The sequence below is a fragment of the Glandiceps talaboti genome, chromosome 14, assembly GCF_964340395.1.
Source record: "Glandiceps talaboti chromosome 14, keGlaTala1.1, whole genome shotgun sequence".
Taxonomy (NCBI): domain Eukaryota; kingdom Metazoa; phylum Hemichordata; class Enteropneusta; family Spengelidae; genus Glandiceps; species Glandiceps talaboti.
The window spans coordinates 13,041,221-13,062,168 of record NC_135562.1 but is presented as its reverse complement, the minus strand read 5'-3'; the positions used below and the strand labels follow the sequence as shown (position 1 = coordinate 13,062,168).

The 20,948-nt window shown below is 34.5% G+C and overlaps 1 protein-coding gene across 1 annotated transcript in view; it reads right to left on the bottom strand.

Moving 5' to 3' along the window:
• Window positions 1-20,948, bottom strand: part of LOC144445282 (uncharacterized) — a 127,807-nt gene that overhangs the window by 35,672 nt on the left and 71,187 nt on the right. The window contains exons 25-54 of the mRNA XM_078134823.1: window positions 20,876-20,937; window positions 20,359-20,522; window positions 19,563-19,782; window positions 18,978-19,290; window positions 18,517-18,578; window positions 18,133-18,296; window positions 17,574-17,660; window positions 16,854-16,986; window positions 15,781-16,155; window positions 15,470-15,508; window positions 14,840-14,997; window positions 14,221-14,310; window positions 13,882-14,014; window positions 13,315-13,627; window positions 12,803-12,864; window positions 12,356-12,519; window positions 11,565-11,784; window positions 10,652-10,964; window positions 10,094-10,155; window positions 8,227-8,390; window positions 7,516-7,602; window positions 6,849-6,981; window positions 5,965-6,274; window positions 5,753-5,814; window positions 5,248-5,411; window positions 4,266-4,485; window positions 2,993-3,302; window positions 2,419-2,480; window positions 740-903; window positions 94-313 (exon numbers count right to left, since the gene is read on the bottom strand). Coding sequence (XP_077990949.1) covers window positions 94-313; window positions 740-903; window positions 2,419-2,480; window positions 2,993-3,302; window positions 4,266-4,485; window positions 5,248-5,411; window positions 5,753-5,814; window positions 5,965-6,274; window positions 6,849-6,981; window positions 7,516-7,602; window positions 8,227-8,390; window positions 10,094-10,155; window positions 10,652-10,964; window positions 11,565-11,784; window positions 12,356-12,519; window positions 12,803-12,864; window positions 13,315-13,627; window positions 13,882-14,014; window positions 14,221-14,310; window positions 14,840-14,997; window positions 15,470-15,508; window positions 15,781-16,155; window positions 16,854-16,986; window positions 17,574-17,660; window positions 18,133-18,296; window positions 18,517-18,578; window positions 18,978-19,290; window positions 19,563-19,782; window positions 20,359-20,522; window positions 20,876-20,937 — 5,030 coding nt within the window. The remainder of the gene's footprint in view (window positions 1-93; window positions 314-739; window positions 904-2,418; window positions 2,481-2,992; window positions 3,303-4,265; window positions 4,486-5,247; window positions 5,412-5,752; window positions 5,815-5,964; window positions 6,275-6,848; window positions 6,982-7,515; window positions 7,603-8,226; window positions 8,391-10,093; window positions 10,156-10,651; window positions 10,965-11,564; window positions 11,785-12,355; window positions 12,520-12,802; window positions 12,865-13,314; window positions 13,628-13,881; window positions 14,015-14,220; window positions 14,311-14,839; window positions 14,998-15,469; window positions 15,509-15,780; window positions 16,156-16,853; window positions 16,987-17,573; window positions 17,661-18,132; window positions 18,297-18,516; window positions 18,579-18,977; window positions 19,291-19,562; window positions 19,783-20,358; window positions 20,523-20,875; window positions 20,938-20,948) is intronic.

Below are 20,948 nucleotides of genomic sequence, written 5' to 3'. Positions count from 1 at the left end.
GTGTGTGTGTGTGTGTGTGTGGGGGGGGGGACGATTTTAAATGTTGAGTATGTCCATCTTGCAAACAAAATGCTGGTTGTAAATTGTACTCACCTGGCAGTACATCTTCTCCTTCCCTGATTGCTGGTAATTCTCTGACAATATCAAGATCATCTTCATTCCGTGACATCCATCTGTCAAACTTGTATTCCAGGATTTCTCCAGATTTTCTTTCCTTCATTTTGACCTGATCCAGATGCCATCCTTCCCATTCATCTTTCAGTTCACGTCCAATTCTAATCTTGTATACTTTACCGATAGCACCGACATTGATCTGTGAATGAAGAGATTTAATCTATCAATCAATCAATCAATCAATCAATCAATCAATCTATCCATCCATCCAATCAATCAATCAATCAATCCATCCATATACATGCACCCAATTAATTGATCAATCAATCAATCAATCAATCAATTCATCCATATACACCCACCCACCCACCCAATCAATCAATCAATCAATCAATCAATCAATCAATCAATCAATCAATCAATCAGTCAGTCAGTCAATCAATCAATCAATCAATCAATCAATCAGTCAATCAATCAATCAATCAATCAGTCAATCAATCAATCAATCAATCTCTCTGCTCACTGTTTGTACAGTTTTCATTGCAATCAACACTTCAACAATATCAGGATATTTTTCACTGATAACATTTAGATTTTAGATATTTATCATTTTGATTTGACTTACATCTTCTTCATTGGTTGTACCTGGTCCAAAGTATTCAGATTTCCCTATACCCAATGGTATAACGTCTGTTTTATCTTTCTCACCATAAACTACAACATGAACTTGACTTTCATTACGTGGTTTAGAATCTTCAGATGTTGTAATCCATAGTGTCCATTCACCATCTATACAAATAAACAAGATTACAGTTTGGTCACTTCTAGACAAATACACAGAAATTGGTGCCAATGGCACTGCAGCATACCTGATGAAACTGTTAGTTTTCTTTTATTTTATACCAGTGTTAAAATCACACATAAGTATCTATAGGTTAAAATGTTTGTAAAAAAATCTGATTTGGAATAGCAAACAAATGTATAGTATTACTATGGAAACCAAGCTATCAGCAGACTAAGCTAGCAACAAACTAAAATGATTGTTGTTATATATGGTATTAGATTACACAAGTGGATGATAGTGGTGACTTGGTTATGCGGACATGAACATTGCGATCACCCTGTAATCAAAATAACGTCAACACTAAATGAGGCTGAGCGAACGTGTTGCCACTTGAAGACAACTTGCTATAATGTCCATTACTAGCTTGTATTAACACATTACAACAATAGTTTTAGAGTTTGTGCCTGTGTTAGCTTCCTGATACTGTGATAGCTGATTTGCCATCCATACAGGTCATATTAGAATGAAAGATAAGATTTCAAAAACAAACAAACAAAAAAAACCCCCAAAACCCCCAAAATACAAATTCAAATAAAACAAAAATAAAAATCTGGAGTAAATTCAGTCCCAAAGATCTTACCATCTGAAGAGTTTTCAGGTTTTTCTTTGAAAATGACAAAAATTGCAAAAAAAAAAAAAATATGTGTAAGCAGCTTATTCTAAAATATGATGAAATGAAATGTGTTGGTAATGTTACACAATATGGGTCTCATCATTTTTCAGCTCATTTGTTCTCAGTATAGTCAACAAAGACAGTAGTCTAGTGTTATTATTCATTGGGTTAGAGATGATTCGATACCACATTGGTGTCCAGACAACATAGACAGAATTCCTTCCAAACTGTATCCATTATTTATCCATGGATAAGGATGACTAGACAAAATTCATTGTAATTATGTAAAAGTATAATTATAATTATAATTGTAGTGATGACTGCAGAGCTAATGGATTGCTCTAGAATCATTAACAATTGGTATCCAATCAGTGGTATCCATACAAACTTCATATCAGTTCATTAGGCTGTCCAATCAGTGAGATTCTTACAAGGGCTTCACAGAAGTCCACTGTTCTGTCCAATCAGTGAGACCCTTATATCTGCCCATTGAGCTGTCCAATCAGTGGGACCCTTACAATAGCCCATTGTGTTGTCCAATCAGTGTGAACCTTATAAAGAGCTTCACTTCATCTCATTAATTGTATTATCTAATTAGCAAGACCCTAACAAGGGCTTCACATCGAGCTGTCCAATCAGTGAGACCCAAGCTTCACAATAATCCATTTTTCTGTCCAATCAGACAAACTCTTGCATCAGCCCATTGTACCGGCCAATCAGTGAGACTCTTACAACGGTTTCTCATTGGTCCACAATATCATTTCAATATCTGATCCTCTAGAAACACTGACTGTGTCTAAAAATTAAAACCAAACCAAACCATTCCACTAAATCTAAATATATTTACCTGGTACACCACAAGTTAGCTCTCTCTCAATCTTCTTATCATCCTGTGCAACATCAAACCATCTGAAATAAAATATCACAAAAATTATTCATAAATAAACAGATATATTGTCAAAAATACAACCCCTATACCTAGTGAAATACTTCATTTTTCTAAATATTACCTAGACTATTTACATCAGTTTTTACCTGTTGGTTTGTAAGATGTTGAATTAATTCACTTAAATGAAAATCTAAGAGATGACATACTTCAAACTTAATAATTTTTTAACATAAAATGATCCATAGTTTTTAAATTTGTTATATTAACTCAACCCCTTCCTGGTTTGAGCTCTCAGGAAGCTATTGAGGACCCCTGTAGGTTTCTTTATAAGCTGAGTTTCAGAGAGACCCCCTGTAGGTTTCTTTATAAGCTGGGTTTCAGGAGACCTCCTGTGAGTTTCTTAATCAGATGGTTACAAGAGACTGCCTGTAGGTTCCTTTATCAAGATAAATTCAGAGGAACCTCCTGAAAGAGAGTGTCAGGGGACCACAACACCCCCCTATGGATTTCATTATCATAATTGTTCACCTACCTATTACAAGGGAAGTAGGTACCCTCAGCTGCTTCTTCAGATTCACTGATGATAACTTTCTCCACAAACCAACCATCTCCTGCTTTATCTCCATCGTGACCAACCACAACTTTCTTTAAATCACCCAGGTGTACAGCTTCAATCTCAAACACATCTTTCTGTCCTTTCTGGAATTTCTGTTCATTGTTAGATTTGAAGAGAACTCTGTTACCAGTGTCTCCTCTCTCTCCATAGATACACAGATAACAAGTGGCTTCAGTGTCAGCGTTGTCTTCTGTTCCAGTGTAAACTTGTACATAATACTTCAACACTACAAAAATATTACAAAAAAGAAATTGAAAAACCAAGCTGTAGAAATTGCTAGCAGTCTAATAAAACAAGTAAATTGTAAATACTACTCTGGCAATCGAGGTCTCGGTTTACTAAGATAGACACAAACTAAATCTATTGTTCTTCAATGTGGTAGATTACACAAGTGGGTGATAACAGTGTTGTGTGAATCTAATCATCCTATGATCAAGAGAGTGTAAACATTGGAAGTCTCCAAAAATGTACTCTGCAAGACCATGGAAGTTATCAGAAACACCACCCTAATGTGTGAGTATGACTAAACCAATGTCCATTCAATAGCTTATATCAACATGTCACAACAGTTTGTATCTTTAGTAAACCAAGACCTCGATTGCCAGAGTTGTGACCACAGTGTAAATATAGATGTCAAAAAAAAATTGCCTAGATCTCACTGAGAGCTATTATATAAAATATGATCATACTTGTGATGCTATCATTCAGTGTAAGCAGTCAGCTGACATCTTAGTCTTGAAACAGCGTTATTTTACACTTGATATGAATGCTATAAATGAGTGTAGCACACAGTGGAATTGCTTCCCTTGTCATAATGAGTGTTACAGCTTGTGTATGGCCGGGGACCTAAACCCTACGACTTTGCATCATACTATTGCCAGTTCACAAAGTAGTCTTTAGAAAGCATTACGTTTTTCAGACTACTTTTTTTTCTTTCTTTTTTTCTTGTAACATTATAACATTATCTTCCTGTCGGTTAACCATTTAAATAATGTTCTGTTTCCTATACAGTCCAAAACCCTTTGGGTTAAGTTCTGACTACTTTTGTGAACTGGTAAATGTGTATATCGCTTACTCAAAGTTGTCACTGAAAACCATAAACACACAAAAGTAATCTCAGAAAGCGAGGTTTATCTGACGATTCACAAACTGAGACTCTCAAGGTAAAAACACCATTTAGTTGACATACCTGGCAGTACATCTTCTCCTTCCCGGATTGCTGGTAATTCTCTGACAATATCAAGGTCTTCTTCATTCCGTGACATCCATCTGTCAAACTTGTATTCCAGGATTTGTCCAGTTTTTCTTTCCTTCATTTTGACCTGATCCAGATGCCAACCTTCCCATTCATCTTTCAGTTCACGTCCAATTCTAATCTTGTACACTTTACCGATATTACCAACTTTAATCTAGATGTATGAGAAGAGAGTAAAATTACACTTTTGAATTTTTTTAAGTCTATTCTGTACACATAGCTCTATGGCATATACTACTATGGAAAGCAAGCTATTAGTAAACTAAGATAGATACAAGCTAAAACTGTTTACAGACATTGGAGAGTTTTTTGTTTCATATCCCCATGCATGCAAACACTTACTTATCTAGTACCCTACATTCCTTTTACTCTGATTGTTTCAAAACATATGATCAAAATCATTAATGACAGATAAGATTTGATATGATTTGATGTGATTTGATTGATGATAGATGAGATTTGATAAGAATTGGCGATAGATATGATTTGATGATATATATGATTTGACGATAGATAAGATTTGATATGATTTGACATTTGATAATGACTGATGAGATTTTATAAGAATTGGCAATAGATATGATTTGATGATAGATATGATTTGACAACGATAGATAAGATTTGATATAATTTGATATGATTTGACAGATTTGATGATAGATGAGATTTATAAGAATTGGCAATAGACATGATTTGATGAGATATGATTTAACAATGATAGATAAGATTTGATATGATTTGATATGATTTGACAGTTTTGATAATGATGGATGAGGTTTGATAAGAATTGGTGATAGATATGATTTGATAAATCATAATGATAGATAAGATTTGATATGATTTGACAATGATAGATAAGATTTGATATGATTTGACAATGATAGATAAGATTTGATACGAATTGAAAGTAACTTACATCTTCTTCACTGGTTGTACCTGGTCCAAAGTATTCAGATTTCCCTACACCCAATGGTATAACATCTGTTTTACCTTTCTCACCATACACTACAACATGAACTTGACTTTCATTACGTGGTTTAGAATCTTCAGCTGTTGTAATCCATAGTGTCCACTCATCGTCTGAAATCAACAATTATGAGTTTTATCTAGATGTTCAAAAATTGACATTACCAACAATCCAAGACATAGACAGTGGTTTACCTCACAAAACTGTTCACTATAAAACCTACAATCTTGTTCATTTAAATGTATATTGCTATGCAGAAATCACAATCCAGTGGATAATTCAATTGGTGGAGAAACCTGTGGGTAATTGTACTGGTGGTTAGACAAGTCAGGAAAGCAGATGATAATTCTATTGGTGGATGGACAGATGCTGAGAAACTAGTGGATAATTGTATTGGTGGACAGACATGTTGGGAAAGCAGACGATAATTCTATTGGTTGATAGACAAACTTACCAGGTATTGTTGGTTTGAGTTCTCTTTCAATCTTCCTGTCATCTTTACCAACATCAAGCCACCTAAAACACAAATTTAACAAAATGCCAATTTCAATATAATGTGATCTTGATGTGCAGTAAACAAAAGTTTATAGCATCTGTAGGTTGAGGGCGCCTGTCAAGATAGGTGCACATAAAGTTAGAGCTGTAATCTATGGGTTACAGACTTACCTGTTACATGGGAAGTACCATCCTTTATCTGTGTCTTCAGATTCCTTGATTAATACCTTCTCAATAAACCAGCCTTCATGGGCCTTCTTACCATTATGACCAACCACAACTTTCTTTAAATCACCCAGGTGTACAGCCTCAATCTCAAACACATCTTTCTGTCCTTTCTGGAATTTTTGTTCATTGTTAGATTTGAAGAGAACTCTGTTACCAGTGTCTCCTCTCTCTCCATAGATGCACAGATAACAAGCGGCTTCAGTGTCAGCATTGTCTTCTGTTCCAGTGTAAACTTGTACAATGTATTTCATCACTGTGGAAAGAAATTTTGTCACTGTTAATTTTAATCTTTCAGAAAAGATAGCTAAATACCCAATCTCCCTATATTCAGAATTAACATCACGGTACCCTATCAGCCAGGACTCACACATCTGTACTGAACTGAGCTATTCCCAGCACACCGCAACCACTTCTTGTTTCAGCCAATCAAATAGAGTTATGTGGCAAGATCTAGACATTAAAGTGACCATGATGCAGACTTTTTAAGCCATTAAATTCATGACCACCTATCCTAATGTTGCATCACTAGTAAAGAGTAAGTTTCTGCAAAAACGCTGGTATGTTATCAAGTACAAACAAATGACAATTATCACCATGACAACAATCATTCAGATCACCAGAGATAGCTGCTGTCACGCTTATTGGATTTCTAATCTGCATATTAACCTGTTTGAACTGAAATTTCTTGATATCATTCTACAGAAAAATTGCCATGTTTTCTTTTACTTTGATATCAAAAAAGAAACAGAGAAATCCATGAGAATCCTAATCTAAGAATAAACGACAACGTAGTTCGTTTGCAAATATGATAGTTATTTTCTGTTTACCTGGTAAGGTGTCCTGTCCACTTCTGATAACTGGCATCTCTCTGACAACGTCCAAATCATCATCAGTAGTTGACATCCATCTATCAAAATCAAACACTAATTCCTCTTTGCTCTTTCTCTCCCTCATCTTTACCTACAGGTAAAAAATGTACACATATTCAAATCAAATCTAATATACCAAGCACAAGCTAAATTGTACACATTAGAACAGAAAATATGTTATTCATTTCCTGGTCGCTCTGTGCCATGACAACACATGTGTTTAAATCATTCATTAAGTAGTTCTACATATATCAAATTATTGGGTAGAATGGTTCTACTTGCCATTCATTATCCTAGTATTTTTTCACAGGAAATGGTCAACACTAAATCTGTTATTTTTCGACTTTTTCCTAGAGAGCATTTCTTCTGTATGATTGATATGTTGCCAAGTTTTTAACAATATAATTTTGAAGTGTAACCAGACTCTTGTTTCATCTACTCAAAGTTCTCCTCAAGTTTTGGTTCAAACAACTTCAAGTGCCTGTACTCCATGCTAGGACTGATTCTTGTAATGTCATTTTTATAGTACCTGTATTCCATACTAGGACTGATTCTTGTAATGTCATTTTTATAGTACCTGTACTCTATAGTAGAACTGATTCTTGTAATATCTTTTTTTACTTACTTGTTGTAGATGCCATCCTTCCCAATCATCTTTATGGTCATGTCCAATTCTAATCTTGTAAACCTTACCAATTTTACCAACATTAATCTAAAGGTATGATAAAAAACAGTGATACCATATCACTCAGACTCAACAACTTGATAACTCAGTAATAAAAACAATGTCAGCCAGACTTTAAGAACGCAAACAATAACTCAGTAATAAAAACTTGTCACGATAAAATGTCTTCAGGCCAAAGAAAAGTTAACGTACTTTACATTTCAGGATTAACCATTCAGATTGCCTCAAGTCCTCACACTATTGAAATTATGTGATATAGGTATTTATCAAATATTTCATATCAATTATTAATATTATAAAATATATATTCTACTATGATTAGTGAATTAATGTAATATAATTACATATTCATTGATAATTAAGATTTGACAATGATAGATAAGATTTAATAATGAATTGATGAGATTTGATAAAATGAATTGATGAGATTTGATAATGAATTGATGGGATTTGATAATGATAAGATTTGATAATCATAGATAAGATTCGACAAGACTTGATAATTAGATCTGATAATGAATTGATGAGATTTGATAATGATAGATAAGAATTGATAATTAAGATTTGATAATGATAGATAAGATTCGATAAGACTTGATAATTAGATTTGATAATATTTGATATTTATAGATAAGATTAGATTTGACTTACATCTTCTTCATTGGTTGTACCTGGTCCAAAATATTCAGATTTCCCTACACCCAATGGTATAACGTCTGTTTTACCTTTCTCACCATAAACTACAACATGAACTTGACTTTCATTACGTGGTTTAGAATCTTCAGATGTTGTAATCCATAGTGTCCACTCACCATCTACACAAATAAACAAGAAGAGAGTTTGGTCACTTCTAGACAAGTACATATAGTAGAAATTGGTGCCAATGGCACTGCAGCATATCTGATGTTAATGACTAATATTTGATCCCTTATACTGTGAATGTATTTATATTAAAAAATATTTTAGTTTTTTTTAAAAGCTGAAACCAGATTTGTGCCAAAATACAACCTGCGAAAAAACACCAGTGCTTTTGCTTGCTCATGGTAAGCCGGCATGAGACACATCCATGCAAAGGACACACATTGTAATTGGCAGCGATATTACTTATCAAAGCATAAACATCACAGGATCCCATTCCAAATAATGCTGTTTACTGATAGAATACTATACATTATAACAATCAAGTCTGACTGTTAGTGTTACATTATAACTTCCACAGATATAAACAAACTGATAAAAGCATTGCCTGAACCTACATCAGTGGCACATCTGTTGTTTTTGTATCAGTGGTAATGTTCTTTTCACCTATTTTTGCTATTGCATAAAATCTTTCCTCAGGTTTAATACGTCACTCAACCAAAAGCGTCGGTGTTTTTTTGTGGGTTGTAACTCAGTGTGAGTAACTACATATAACAAAGGCATATATAATATTCAATACGAATCAATACATTAACTTTTAAAGTGATGTGGCCAGAAATCACTTGAAAGTCAAGAATTATTTATCAGCCAAAACGTAAAAATTTAAATTTCAACCAAAAAAATTGTGCACAAAAGTATTCATTACATTCACAGTACATGCATTCAGAAATTATTGTCAATGGCACTGCAGTGCAAACAGGGGTTATCTATTAGTGAATGGTTATCTCTCTGTGTTGTCATTCAGTTCAATAAAAATCTATTAGTATAAAAATGAATTTGTTATCAAATTAAAATAAATATAACCATCATGAAAATAACAGTATCAAGAAATGTGAAATATAAATATGTGAAACAAGATTCAAAAACAGAACATGAAATATAAGATAAAAGATAAAACGAATTAGCAATCAAACAACAAACGATGTATTATTATTAAAAAAAGAAAATTGACCAAACTATGTCCCATATCTTACCAACTGATTCATCATCATCTACATCGTCTGATTCTACTTTACAAATGACAAAAATAACAAAACAAAATGAAAAATATCTTTATTATACAAATCCTGAATTTCAAAAGGTATCATTGCTATTACAAACTGAGTTTAAATATTTGTTACTTGGATAAAGCCATAAAAACTAAACTTGTACGACTATCGTCATTGTCTGAATACAATAGGCCTTTCCAAAATTAACATGGTGGCGCTCTACTTCCTGTCTCTGTGTACCTTGGGGTAAACATGGTATAGGTAACTTGGTTAATCATAGAGCACTGCTGCTTTCCTCAATGTCTGAACAATACAAAAAACATCCCTGATTTACACTTGTACAGAATACCAAAGGCCAAAGCTCTTTAGAATTGGTACAATGTCACAATGAGGTGATGACACCCCAATTTGAGCGAGGGCGCTGTATTCTAAATTTCCTGTTTGCAGTCTGCAATGGCCAATTAGCTGTAATCAAAACATTCATTTATCATCATTTTATTAATAGAAAGCATGTAGTATTTAGCATTAGGCAGCAAAAAAATACAAATTCTGTAACCTGTGATAGAATGAAGAAACACAAGGCCTTTGTATATTGTGTTGAATTGACTCACCTGGACTAGCTGGTTTCAGTGTTCTCTCTATCTTGTGATCTTCTTTACCAGCATCAAGCCACCTGTTAAAAATAACACCAATGTATCAAATTAGAATCAAATTAGAATCAATCAATCAATCAATCAATCAATCAATCAATCAATCAATCAATCAATCAATCAATCAATCAATCAATCCATCAATCAATCAATCAATCAACCAACTTATAAATATCAATCAATATATCTCCTGAACAATCAATCACCTAGTTAACTAACCAATCAACCAATAACTGAAAGATTCATTGCTCAACCTACCTACCTACCAACCAACCAACCTACCAACCAACCAACCAACAAACCAACAAATCAATTATATCAACCAACCAATCAATTGACCAACCAATCAATCATATCAAACAACCATGGGATAAGACAATGAAATTCAGCAATTTTGATATTTGTCAAGACACAGAATAAAATGCTAGAAAAGAATTTTATCAATCCTACAATCTCTTGATTCTACTCTCATGGTTTCCATGGTAATACTAAAACCATATACAACACATGGTGACATACCTCTTACATGAGAAGTACCATTCTTTATCAGAATCTTCAAATTCCTTAATAATAATCTTCTCCAGTTGCCATCCTTGTCCAGCCACTATCTTGTCATGTCCAACAACAACTTTCTTCAAGTCTCCAAGTGACACAGCTTCTATTTCAAAGATGTCAACTTGACCCTTCTGGAATTTCTCCTCATTGTTTTTAGCCTTGTAGAGTATCCTGCGACCAGTGTCACCTCTCTCTCCATGGATTTCCAGGTAGATTTTGGCATTAGTGCTAGCCTTGTCATCTTCACCGGTATATACTTGTACATGGTATTTAAATACTGGTAGAACAGAGGGAAAAAGTAGTAAGTTTACCATATGTTGAGTTTTTACACTTTTTATTTCTTTGTTTCTTATCCTAACACCTATGTTATAAATGATACACAACTGTGTGTGTTACCAGATTAAGTGCATTTTTTTCTGACATCTATCAATAAAAATAAAAAAAACCAACGGATTTTAACATATCCCTTTTACATCATGTTGACAAATACAAGAGTCTCGAGACACAGGGATTATCGCAATGGTAAATGTGATGTCATTACCAGAGGTTTTCCCATAAACCCTTACAGGAAATCCCTAAAGTGACTGAACACATGTCAAGTGCAGTAGGACTTAAATACAAGATTTTAAAGTTGAATAAGTTACCAGAGGTGTTAAATTATCACCCCAAATCATAAACTTTGATACCAGTAATTAATACAAGTGTACTAAAGTAAGACTGAATGGCCTTTTCTTTATAAGTGTCATTATCAGACATTTATTTAGCCACATAAAACATAATGTCAACTTGATTTGGATGTATGCACTAAATATACATTTTAAGGTAAATCTTCACCTGTAAAATTCAGAGTATGTTAGTTTGCTATACATTAACTCACCTGGCAATGTGTCTGCACCAGCTCTTACAGCTGGTAATTCTCTCACTATATCAAGATCATCTTCATCCCTCGACATCCATCGATCAAAATCAAACTCCAATTCTTCATGACTGCTTCTATCTCTCATTTTGACGTCATTCAGATGCCACCCTTTCCATTTCTTCTCATCTTCATAGCCTACCCTTATCTTGTAGACTTTGCCCACTTTACCGGTGTACACCTGGTAAATTACAACAGGTGCAGAGTTAGTAATATGCAAATGAGGTAAGCTAATTACTGTGACCACCATATTCATATCCTTATCTTGTAGACTTTACCCACTTTACTGGTGTACACCTGGTAAATGGCAACAGGTGCATATTTATTAATATGCAAATGAGGTATACTAATATTTGTGATCATCATATTCATAGCCTACCCCTACCTTGCATACCTTACCAACTCTACCAGTGTAAATCTGGTACATGGCAAGAGGTGCAGTTTCTAATATGCAAATGAGGTAAGCTAATAATTGTGAACACCATATTCATAGCCTATCCTTATCCCCTTTACCAGTGTACACCTGGTGAATCATCATCTTGTATACCTTACTTTCTTACAAGTGTACATCAGGCATGTGAAAACATTTCATTAAAATCGATGTAGTAGTTTTTGAGATATCATGTCCACAGACAGGCAGACAGACAGACAGACAGACAGACAAACAAACAATAGCATAACATAACCTTCCCTTGCAGAAGGTAAAAATTGTAAAAAAAAAAAAAACTGTTAGCAGCCAGTGTCACACATACCTCAAATTCATCCTTACTATCTGCAGTAAGTGTGTTTGGTCTAGCCCCACCTAAGAGTATAGGGTCACTTTTTCCTTTGTTGCCATAGACAACTAGGTGAGCCATGGCATCATTGCGTGGATGTGAGTCTGAGGCAGTGGATATCCAGACTGTCCATTCATTATCTGTCAAAATCAAATAAATCAAATTAGGTTAGATTAACTTAGATCAAAATGAATCAAATCAAATCAGATCAGCTTTGTTCAGAAATCAATCATATATGAATCAAATCAGATCAAATCAAATCAGAGTAAATCAAATCAATCAGGTCATATCAGCTCAGTTGAGGTCAAATCATATCCAAGTGAATGAAATCAGATCACAGTAGATCAAATCAGTTCAACTTAAATGTCACCGGATGATAGTAACAATATAACAGTGGGACAAAACATATTTAGTAATAATTACCTGGTTTTCCCACTTTGATTTCTCTTTCTACTTTATTGTCAGCCTGACCTGCATCAAGCCAGCTGTAAGGCAAATCAAAGACATTTATTTATGATTATCATTACATGTACTTGACAATGTATTGTTACATGAAATAAGATTATCATATGATGAGAGACACAGGGCATCAAAGCAAGTCAAGAAGAGGATTCCCATAAACCATTGCAGGAAATTCCAAAAATAGCTGAGCACATCTCAAGCGCAGTTGGGCTTCTTTACAAGTTGAATAAATCAAGTTACTAAGGTGTGGGTTGTACCACCGGAAATCATATTTAAGCTGATAGCAGTAATCAAAAGATGAATTGACTTTTCCTTTATTTGTACATCAATGTGCAACCCTGTATGAAGTTAGTATATGCCATAGCATATCTGTTATTTGGATAGCGTCTTCACACTAATTGATCTTAGATGCAAAGAACCTCTAGTTTTGAAAAAGTTACATTTTGATATGTCTTTTAGATTCTTATACTTACTTTCTACAAGGAAAGTAGAACTCCTTGTCAGCATCTTCTGCTTCCTTGACTATCACTTTGTCAAGGTACCATCCCTTCCCCGGTGTCTTGCCATCATGACCAATCACTATCTTCTTTAAGTCCATCAAATGAACTGCTTCTATTTCAAACACATCTCTCTGTTCTCTCTGGAATTTCTCTTCGTTATTCTTAGACTTGTAGAGAACTCGTTTACCAGAGTCTCCTTTCTTACCAAAGATTGTCATGTAGATGTTAGCACTGGTGTCAGCTTTCTCTATGCTACCAGTGAAGACTTCAACGTAGTACTTGAGAACTGTAAAAGATATTTATAAAGTTACTGGAAAGACAAAAGATTGTAAACTTTGTAGGCAAGAAGTCCAGTAAGTCATCAGTGCCTGTTACTCAGCTGGAGGAAAGACGTCCCGGGACTTCTTGCTTTTTTTGACTTGCCTTTTCGTAATATAACTAATGAAGGAACGACCGATAACACTGTCTGAAATGTTACCATTAAAAATCTACTGTAGTTACTGAGCAGTAACTGATGAAGACTTGACAATGTATACTTACCAGGTAGTGGGTCTTTACCATCGATAATAGTGGGTAGTTCTCTAACAACATCTAAATCTTCCTCTGACCTTGATAACCATCTGTCAACTGAGTATGTGTACTCGTCTCTCTTTTTGTTATCTCTCATTTTCACCTGCAAATCATAACAGTGAATGCAAAAATACAATTATAACCAGTCTTGAATCCTAACACCTAATGAACAGCACATACTGGGTATTACAGAGATTTACATCTACTGTCTGATATGTTACTGCAAACTTAAAGTTTTGTGGACAAATAATGTTTAAAAATAATATTTTAAATTTTTTTTTACTAAAATGGTAAGTTAAAGTGACCTACCTCCTGTACATGCCAGCCATCCCATTTATCTCTGTCATCATGTTCTATTCTGACTTTGTATGGTTCACCAATGTTACCTTCAAAGTTAATCTGATACAAAAAACATACAATCAAAATTGAGAAGTGTGTTGAATTATGAAACAATAGCACCTTGGTTGCTCAAAATCTATTAAATAGATGCCTTACTGTACTTGAAATGACTGTTCTGTTATTTTGTGGATTTCCTGCAAGGGTTTATGGGAAGACCTCTGGTGATGACATCGCATTTAACCTTTGTCTGGACACGTTGTATTTGTCAAGAGAAAGAGAGGGTGATATTAAAGTATGATGTCATCACTAGAGGTTTTCCCATAAGCCTTTGCAGGAAATCCCAAAAATGGCTAAACACATGTCAAATGCAGTAGCTAAGGGCCTCTTTGAAAGATTTTAAAGTTGAGTATGTTACCAAGATGCTATTTCATCAACCAATATCATATTTGTTTAAGTTGATAGCAGTAATGAGTTCAAGTTTACTGAAGGTAGAAATATAAGCCCTGACTGGACTCTTCCTTTAATACAATATGTAGTACAACACGTAGTCTGTTTGATAATACATGTACTATAAAAACTCAACACTTACATCAAATTTATCTGTTTTACCAGGTTGAAAGCAATCAGCACCAGACAGTGGAATACGTTCTGATGCATTCTTCTGTCCATATACTGTAATATAGGCTATAGCACCATTAGGAGGTTTGGAGTCATCAGCTGTTATTATCCACAGTTGCCAACCATCATCTACAAATATATACAAACATTGAATATTCAATAAATTATGTTTTAAAATTTCAATTTAAAAAGTAACATGTACCACAGAATAAAAATATTAAAACTTTTTGTTGTTACTTTGTATGAGAAAACTTCAACCCAATCTCAGCTAAATCATGGAAAAAATCATGTCACGTTATGATTTTCTTAAAACTCAAATCAAATTGACATCAGTATTAATTAAGGTATTCCAATATGGCCACCAATTACAGTGTTAACATTATGGAAAATTAAAATATTGATGAAGGTCGTTAACCCTCAAATCTATTATCTGAAACTTGGAACAAGCTTTCATATTGCAAAAGTTTGGACGGTTTTTAAGAACTGTGATTTTCAAGGGAATTGGTTCCCAAGGTGTATTCTAGCTGCATTCTATCTTAGCTTGTCTTTCCATCTAGTAAATATGATGTACTTTGTTTGGTATTATAGTAATCTGACTGACCTGGTTCTGGAGTTGGAGGTGTTGGAGGAGGTGTGATATCTGAAAATAAAACACAGATAGAAAATATTTAATGCTGTATCTTTAACTTATAAACCTATCATTATCATACACACAGCTCACCTTGTGCACTTTCTACAAACTTTGATTGGATACCAGGTTTGTTAATCTGAAGTTACGTATCATGATTGACCATATCCATATAATTAATGTTATTTTCATACCTTGTTCATCTGGTGTACTTTCTCTGAAATCTGATTGGCTACACTAAGTTCACTTAGATATGATTGGTCCAAACCATACAAAAGACTCACCTGCTGCACCAGGTTTAATCTCTCTCTCAATCTTTCTATCATCTTTACTGACATCAAACCACCTCTTGCATGGAAAGTACCACTCTTTCTCTGCATCTTCTGTTTCCTTGACAACAACATGATCTACATTCCACCCTTCACCAGGTTCGACACCATCATGGCCAAGGACGATACTTTTGATTTCACCCATATGTACAGCTTCAATTTCAAACACGTCCATCTGTCCTCTTTGGAATTTGTTGTTATTGTTCTTAGACTGGTAGAGAACTCTACTACCAGTATCACCTCGTTTACCGTAGATTGTCATATGAACTCTGCATTCAGTGTCAGCATCATCTAAATCACCAGTGTGAACCTCTACATAGTAACGGATCACTACAAAACAAAATCACAAAGTACAAATCAAACCATTTCAATAAAGTCAGTAAGGGTGTACTTATTTTTTAAAAATGTTTTCATTGTAAAATCTTCAAAATGATGGGTCTGTCACGGTCAGTTAAAATACAACATTAAAAAACAATAGCTAATTGTAGTACACCGCTGATGGGATGTTGGCGAAATGTGGGATTTGCTTCCAAGAATTATTTTGACTCTGTGAGTACAATTTCATAACTAATTTTTTTTTTAAAGTGCGTGTGTATACATGTTTGTGATGATCTCAGTTCATAACAGATCTTGATGTCTTAATGAGAAATGACTATGAACCAAGTGTTTTATTGAAGGTCCTGTAATTTCAGTTATAAAAGATAAATATCACCCAGATACATGTCTGTAGGGTCTTTACATCTGTCGGGTCTTTACATCTGTAGGGGCTTTACATCTGTGGGGTCTTTACATCTGTTGGGTCTTCATCTTACCACCAGTGATGTCGTGATTTTTTTTTGTAATCCTGTCATAGAGGGTATCTTTTTTATGGGGTATTATTTCACCAGATTGAAAAAGTACCGGTAATCCATGAAAAATGTAACTGGTTTACATCAGGGGTAATAATTGCAGAGCACTTTGAGAAATGAGTTGCAAAGCACTTTACAAGGAGTCACATTTAAACACATGAGGTAAGTCACATTATTTACCTGGTAGTGGTTTTTTGCCTTTCCTGTCTACAGGGAGTTCCCGTACAACATCTAAATCATCCTCAGATCTAGACATCCATCTATTTAGTGGTAATGTCATAATGTCTGTAGTACCTCTCTCTCTTAGTTTGACCTAATAGAAAACATTTATCAATCAATCAATCAATCAATCAATCAATCAATCAATCAATCAATCAATCAATCAATCAATCAATCAATCAATCAATCAATTAATCAATCAATCAATCAATCAATCAATTAATCAATTAATCAATCAATCAATCAATCAATCAATCAATCAATACAAAATTCAGTAGAAAACATTACAAGGATTGAACAATCATTATAATATAAAATTATATGATGACGTGTAATGTTGTGTTCATATTATTATAAATTGTGACATGAACTGATTTTAACAGTCATGATGAGACGGTTAAAAAGTTTTAGGACTTCACAGAATAGTTAAAAAATTCCGGGGTCTCAAGAAATGGTTAAAGAGATTCCATGACTTCTCATAATACGCAAGAGATTCCAGGACTTCACAGAAATGGTTCAAACATTTTAAGACTTTCCATGAATGCATACAAATGTCATGACTTTCAAATAATAAGTATGTATGAATCCTGCTCTGTTAATCTCTACAGTAAAGCTACTAGGTGATAGGTCTGATGGAATTTGATGGAACAGAAATTTAATAGCTGGACTATCAAAGCTTACCTCATTTACATGCCAGCCATCCCATGCATTTTCGTCTTCATAACCAATACGGATTTTATACAGTTTACCAATTTTACCACTTTGAATCTGTGGAAACATTACAAAATTATTAAATAAGTTATTATCAAAGTGGTGAACTGCAAGGACAGCATTATCATCATATTACATTCGTTTATAAAGAGAATTAGAGAAAGCCTGCGGACTGAGGTCTGAAACTACGGTAGCTTGGAACTAAAGTTGTACTTACTACTGGTACTGATAATTTTGTAACAAGTTGTCATGATATATTGTAGTCTATTTCCTGTTTGACAGGAATATACACTTATTATGTGTCTAAACATGCTATTTTAACTATATTTTCTCCATCTATCTATCCACCCACTCAAGCACCCACCCATCCACCCATCCATCCATCCTATCATCCATACATGCACACACATGTACACACACACACATACACACACATACACACACAAACACACACACACCAACTAAAATACACAAAAGTAAGTAATGTTATCAATTGTGTATAAAATTATATTTCCATAATTTTTCTCACCTCAAATTGATCCGTTTCACCAGGTGCTAGTGTCTCTGGTCTGACTGCTCCTAGTGGTATCATATCTGTTTTACCCTTGTCGCCATACATCACTATGTGAGCTGGGGCTTCCTTCCTTGGACTAGAATCATTGGCAGTAGAGATCCACAATGTCCATTCATTCTCTACAACAAAAAATAGCAAAAACATAGTTATATCATTATGTATTTAATAACATTCAAATAAACTTTATCAAACAGCCATAAATATGAGCCAAGTCCCATATATCGCAACCATTGCTAGACTGTAGACAAAAACCCTGTGTATTGTGAGTTCTTGCAGCTGGTGTATGTATATTTCCTCTAACGATGATTTGTATATAATGTGAAACAAATATGTTCTTACCTGGCTTGCTTGCTTTTATTTCTCTCTCAATCTTTCTATCATCTTTAGCACTGTCAAGCCACCTAAACAAAAAAATACAAGATAATTTCAAGGATTTATTTTTTAATCAATAGTAATAAGTTGATGTCAAACTCAGATACACTCAAGGTACACTTCAAGTTCATGAAACCCTGTCAATAAAAGTCTGTAATGCCTATCTACTGAGAGTATAATTAAACCAACTCCATTCAATAGTTTATCACTGTTGTATCAACATATTGCGACAATAGTTTTAGTTTGTGTCTACCTTAGAAAACTAAAGGCTCAATTACCAGAGTGGTATCAACATGTTGCAACAATGCTTTTAGTTTATCAATAGACGGTGGAGAGGAAATTGTTTATGGTTTATCATAGTTTGCTGACACTAGCTTTCTTTCCATAGTAGTATGTTTGAAGTGAAAGAAATGAAAATTATGACTTACTTCCTACAAGGAAAGTACCACTCATCTTCAGCGTCTTCATGCTCCTTGATAATAACTTTCTCCAAGTACCATCCATCACCACCTATCTTGCCGTCATGACCAATCACGATCTTCTTTAAGTCCATCAAATGAACTGCTTCTATTTCAAACACATCTCTCTGTTCTCTCTGGAATTTCTCTTCGTTATTCTTAGACTTGTAGAGAACTCGTTTACCAGAGTCTCCTTTCTTACCAAAGATTGTCATGTAGATGTTAGCACTGGTGTCAGCTTTCTCTACGCTACCAGTGAAGACTTCAACGTAGTACTTGAGAACTGTAAAAGATATTTATAAAGTTACTGCTGGTATAATAAAGACAAAAGATTGTAAACTTTGAACACTAGGAGTGCTGTTCATTGGCTAAATTACCAGGTACTTTTTTAACACCCATAATCATATACATAAAACTGTGATATAAATAATCAATACAAGTGTAATAAAGGCAGACAAAATTCACACAAGATATTTCCTACAAGACAGTAGCTTTTGAAGACGGTCCCACAAATTGAACATATGTGTTCTCAAAGAGGGTTTTAAAGATACTAACCTGGCAAGGGATCTTTTCCAGGTCTCTCTGTAGCCAATTCTCTCACAATATCTAAATCATCTTCACTTCTAGACAGCCATCTATCAAAGTTGTACACAAATTCTTCTTTCCTCAGCCTGTCTTTCATTTTGATATTTTGTACGTACCAACCTTCCCAGTTATCTTTGTCGTCGTGACTTACTCTAATCTTGTAAATATCACCAATGTCACCAACATTGACCTGTGAAATGAAACACGATACATTTATCTTACTGACAGTCAAACCGATAGAGAGCTGAAATCAGTTGGTTATAAATTGTATAGGTCATTTTGATAACTTTATGTCATGCCTCTAATGAGCAATCTCCATGTCACATACATACTGAAGATATGTGATTATACTACGGAATCCCATTATGCATGAGTGCCAGTGTGTCGTATTCTGGGTATTTGCAAAAGTGCTTGCATTGTTCTCTGCTGCTGCACTTTCAATTGTGCAAACACAGCAGAAAAGAATGCAAGCACGGGGATTAGTGTTACTAATGTGTTCATATTCGTGGCCCACATGGTGATCAGTACTGCAGTGTTCTATGCATCATGTAGTTGTTTTATGTATTCATGTGGTTGGCCATAGTCTAGCTGCTAGACCCCTAAAGCTATTCTGCTTACTGTAAAAGTGACTGAAGATTGCTACTGGGGGCACCTCCCAGATAGAGGTACTCAATACCTTGAGCTTTAGCCTTTATTCAGCAACCCCCAAAAGTACAGATCCAAGGTCTTACTACAAGACTAGGTTGGCCATAGAAGAGTGTCTTACCTCAAACTGGTCGGTTGTTCCAGGTGAGAAATACTCCTTCTTTGTAGCACCAAGTATCATAGGATCTGTACGTCCTTTCTCACCATATACTTCCAAATATACTAATGCATTGTCTCTGCTTAGTGATTCACTGCCAGTTGTAAACCATACTGTGTATTCACCACCTATACACACATAGCAATATAGACAATAATATGAGCGATGACAACAACTTGAAAATTCCAAGAATGAAAGCCGGTCTGCACCGAGGCACTGGTAATTTGGAATAACCTTAATAATATTAAGTTGAGACTGGCAAATAACATCTCACAGTTCAAAAATAGATTCAGGATACTTCATCTTTGCTACTTTATGGAACTTTTTTTCAAAGTGCAATGTCAATACTTCAATTTTTTCCCAATAGTTAGCTTTTTTTCTGTCTTTCACGTGTACCTAACCCTTGCATTCCCATCCTCCCCCCCCCATCACCATTCATCTCCACTTGTCTCATAGAAATTATCCACACTACATTACTTACTTGGTTTAGCTGGTGTTAGCTCTCTTTCTATCTTCTTATCATCTTGACCTTTATCTAACCATCTGTTGACAAA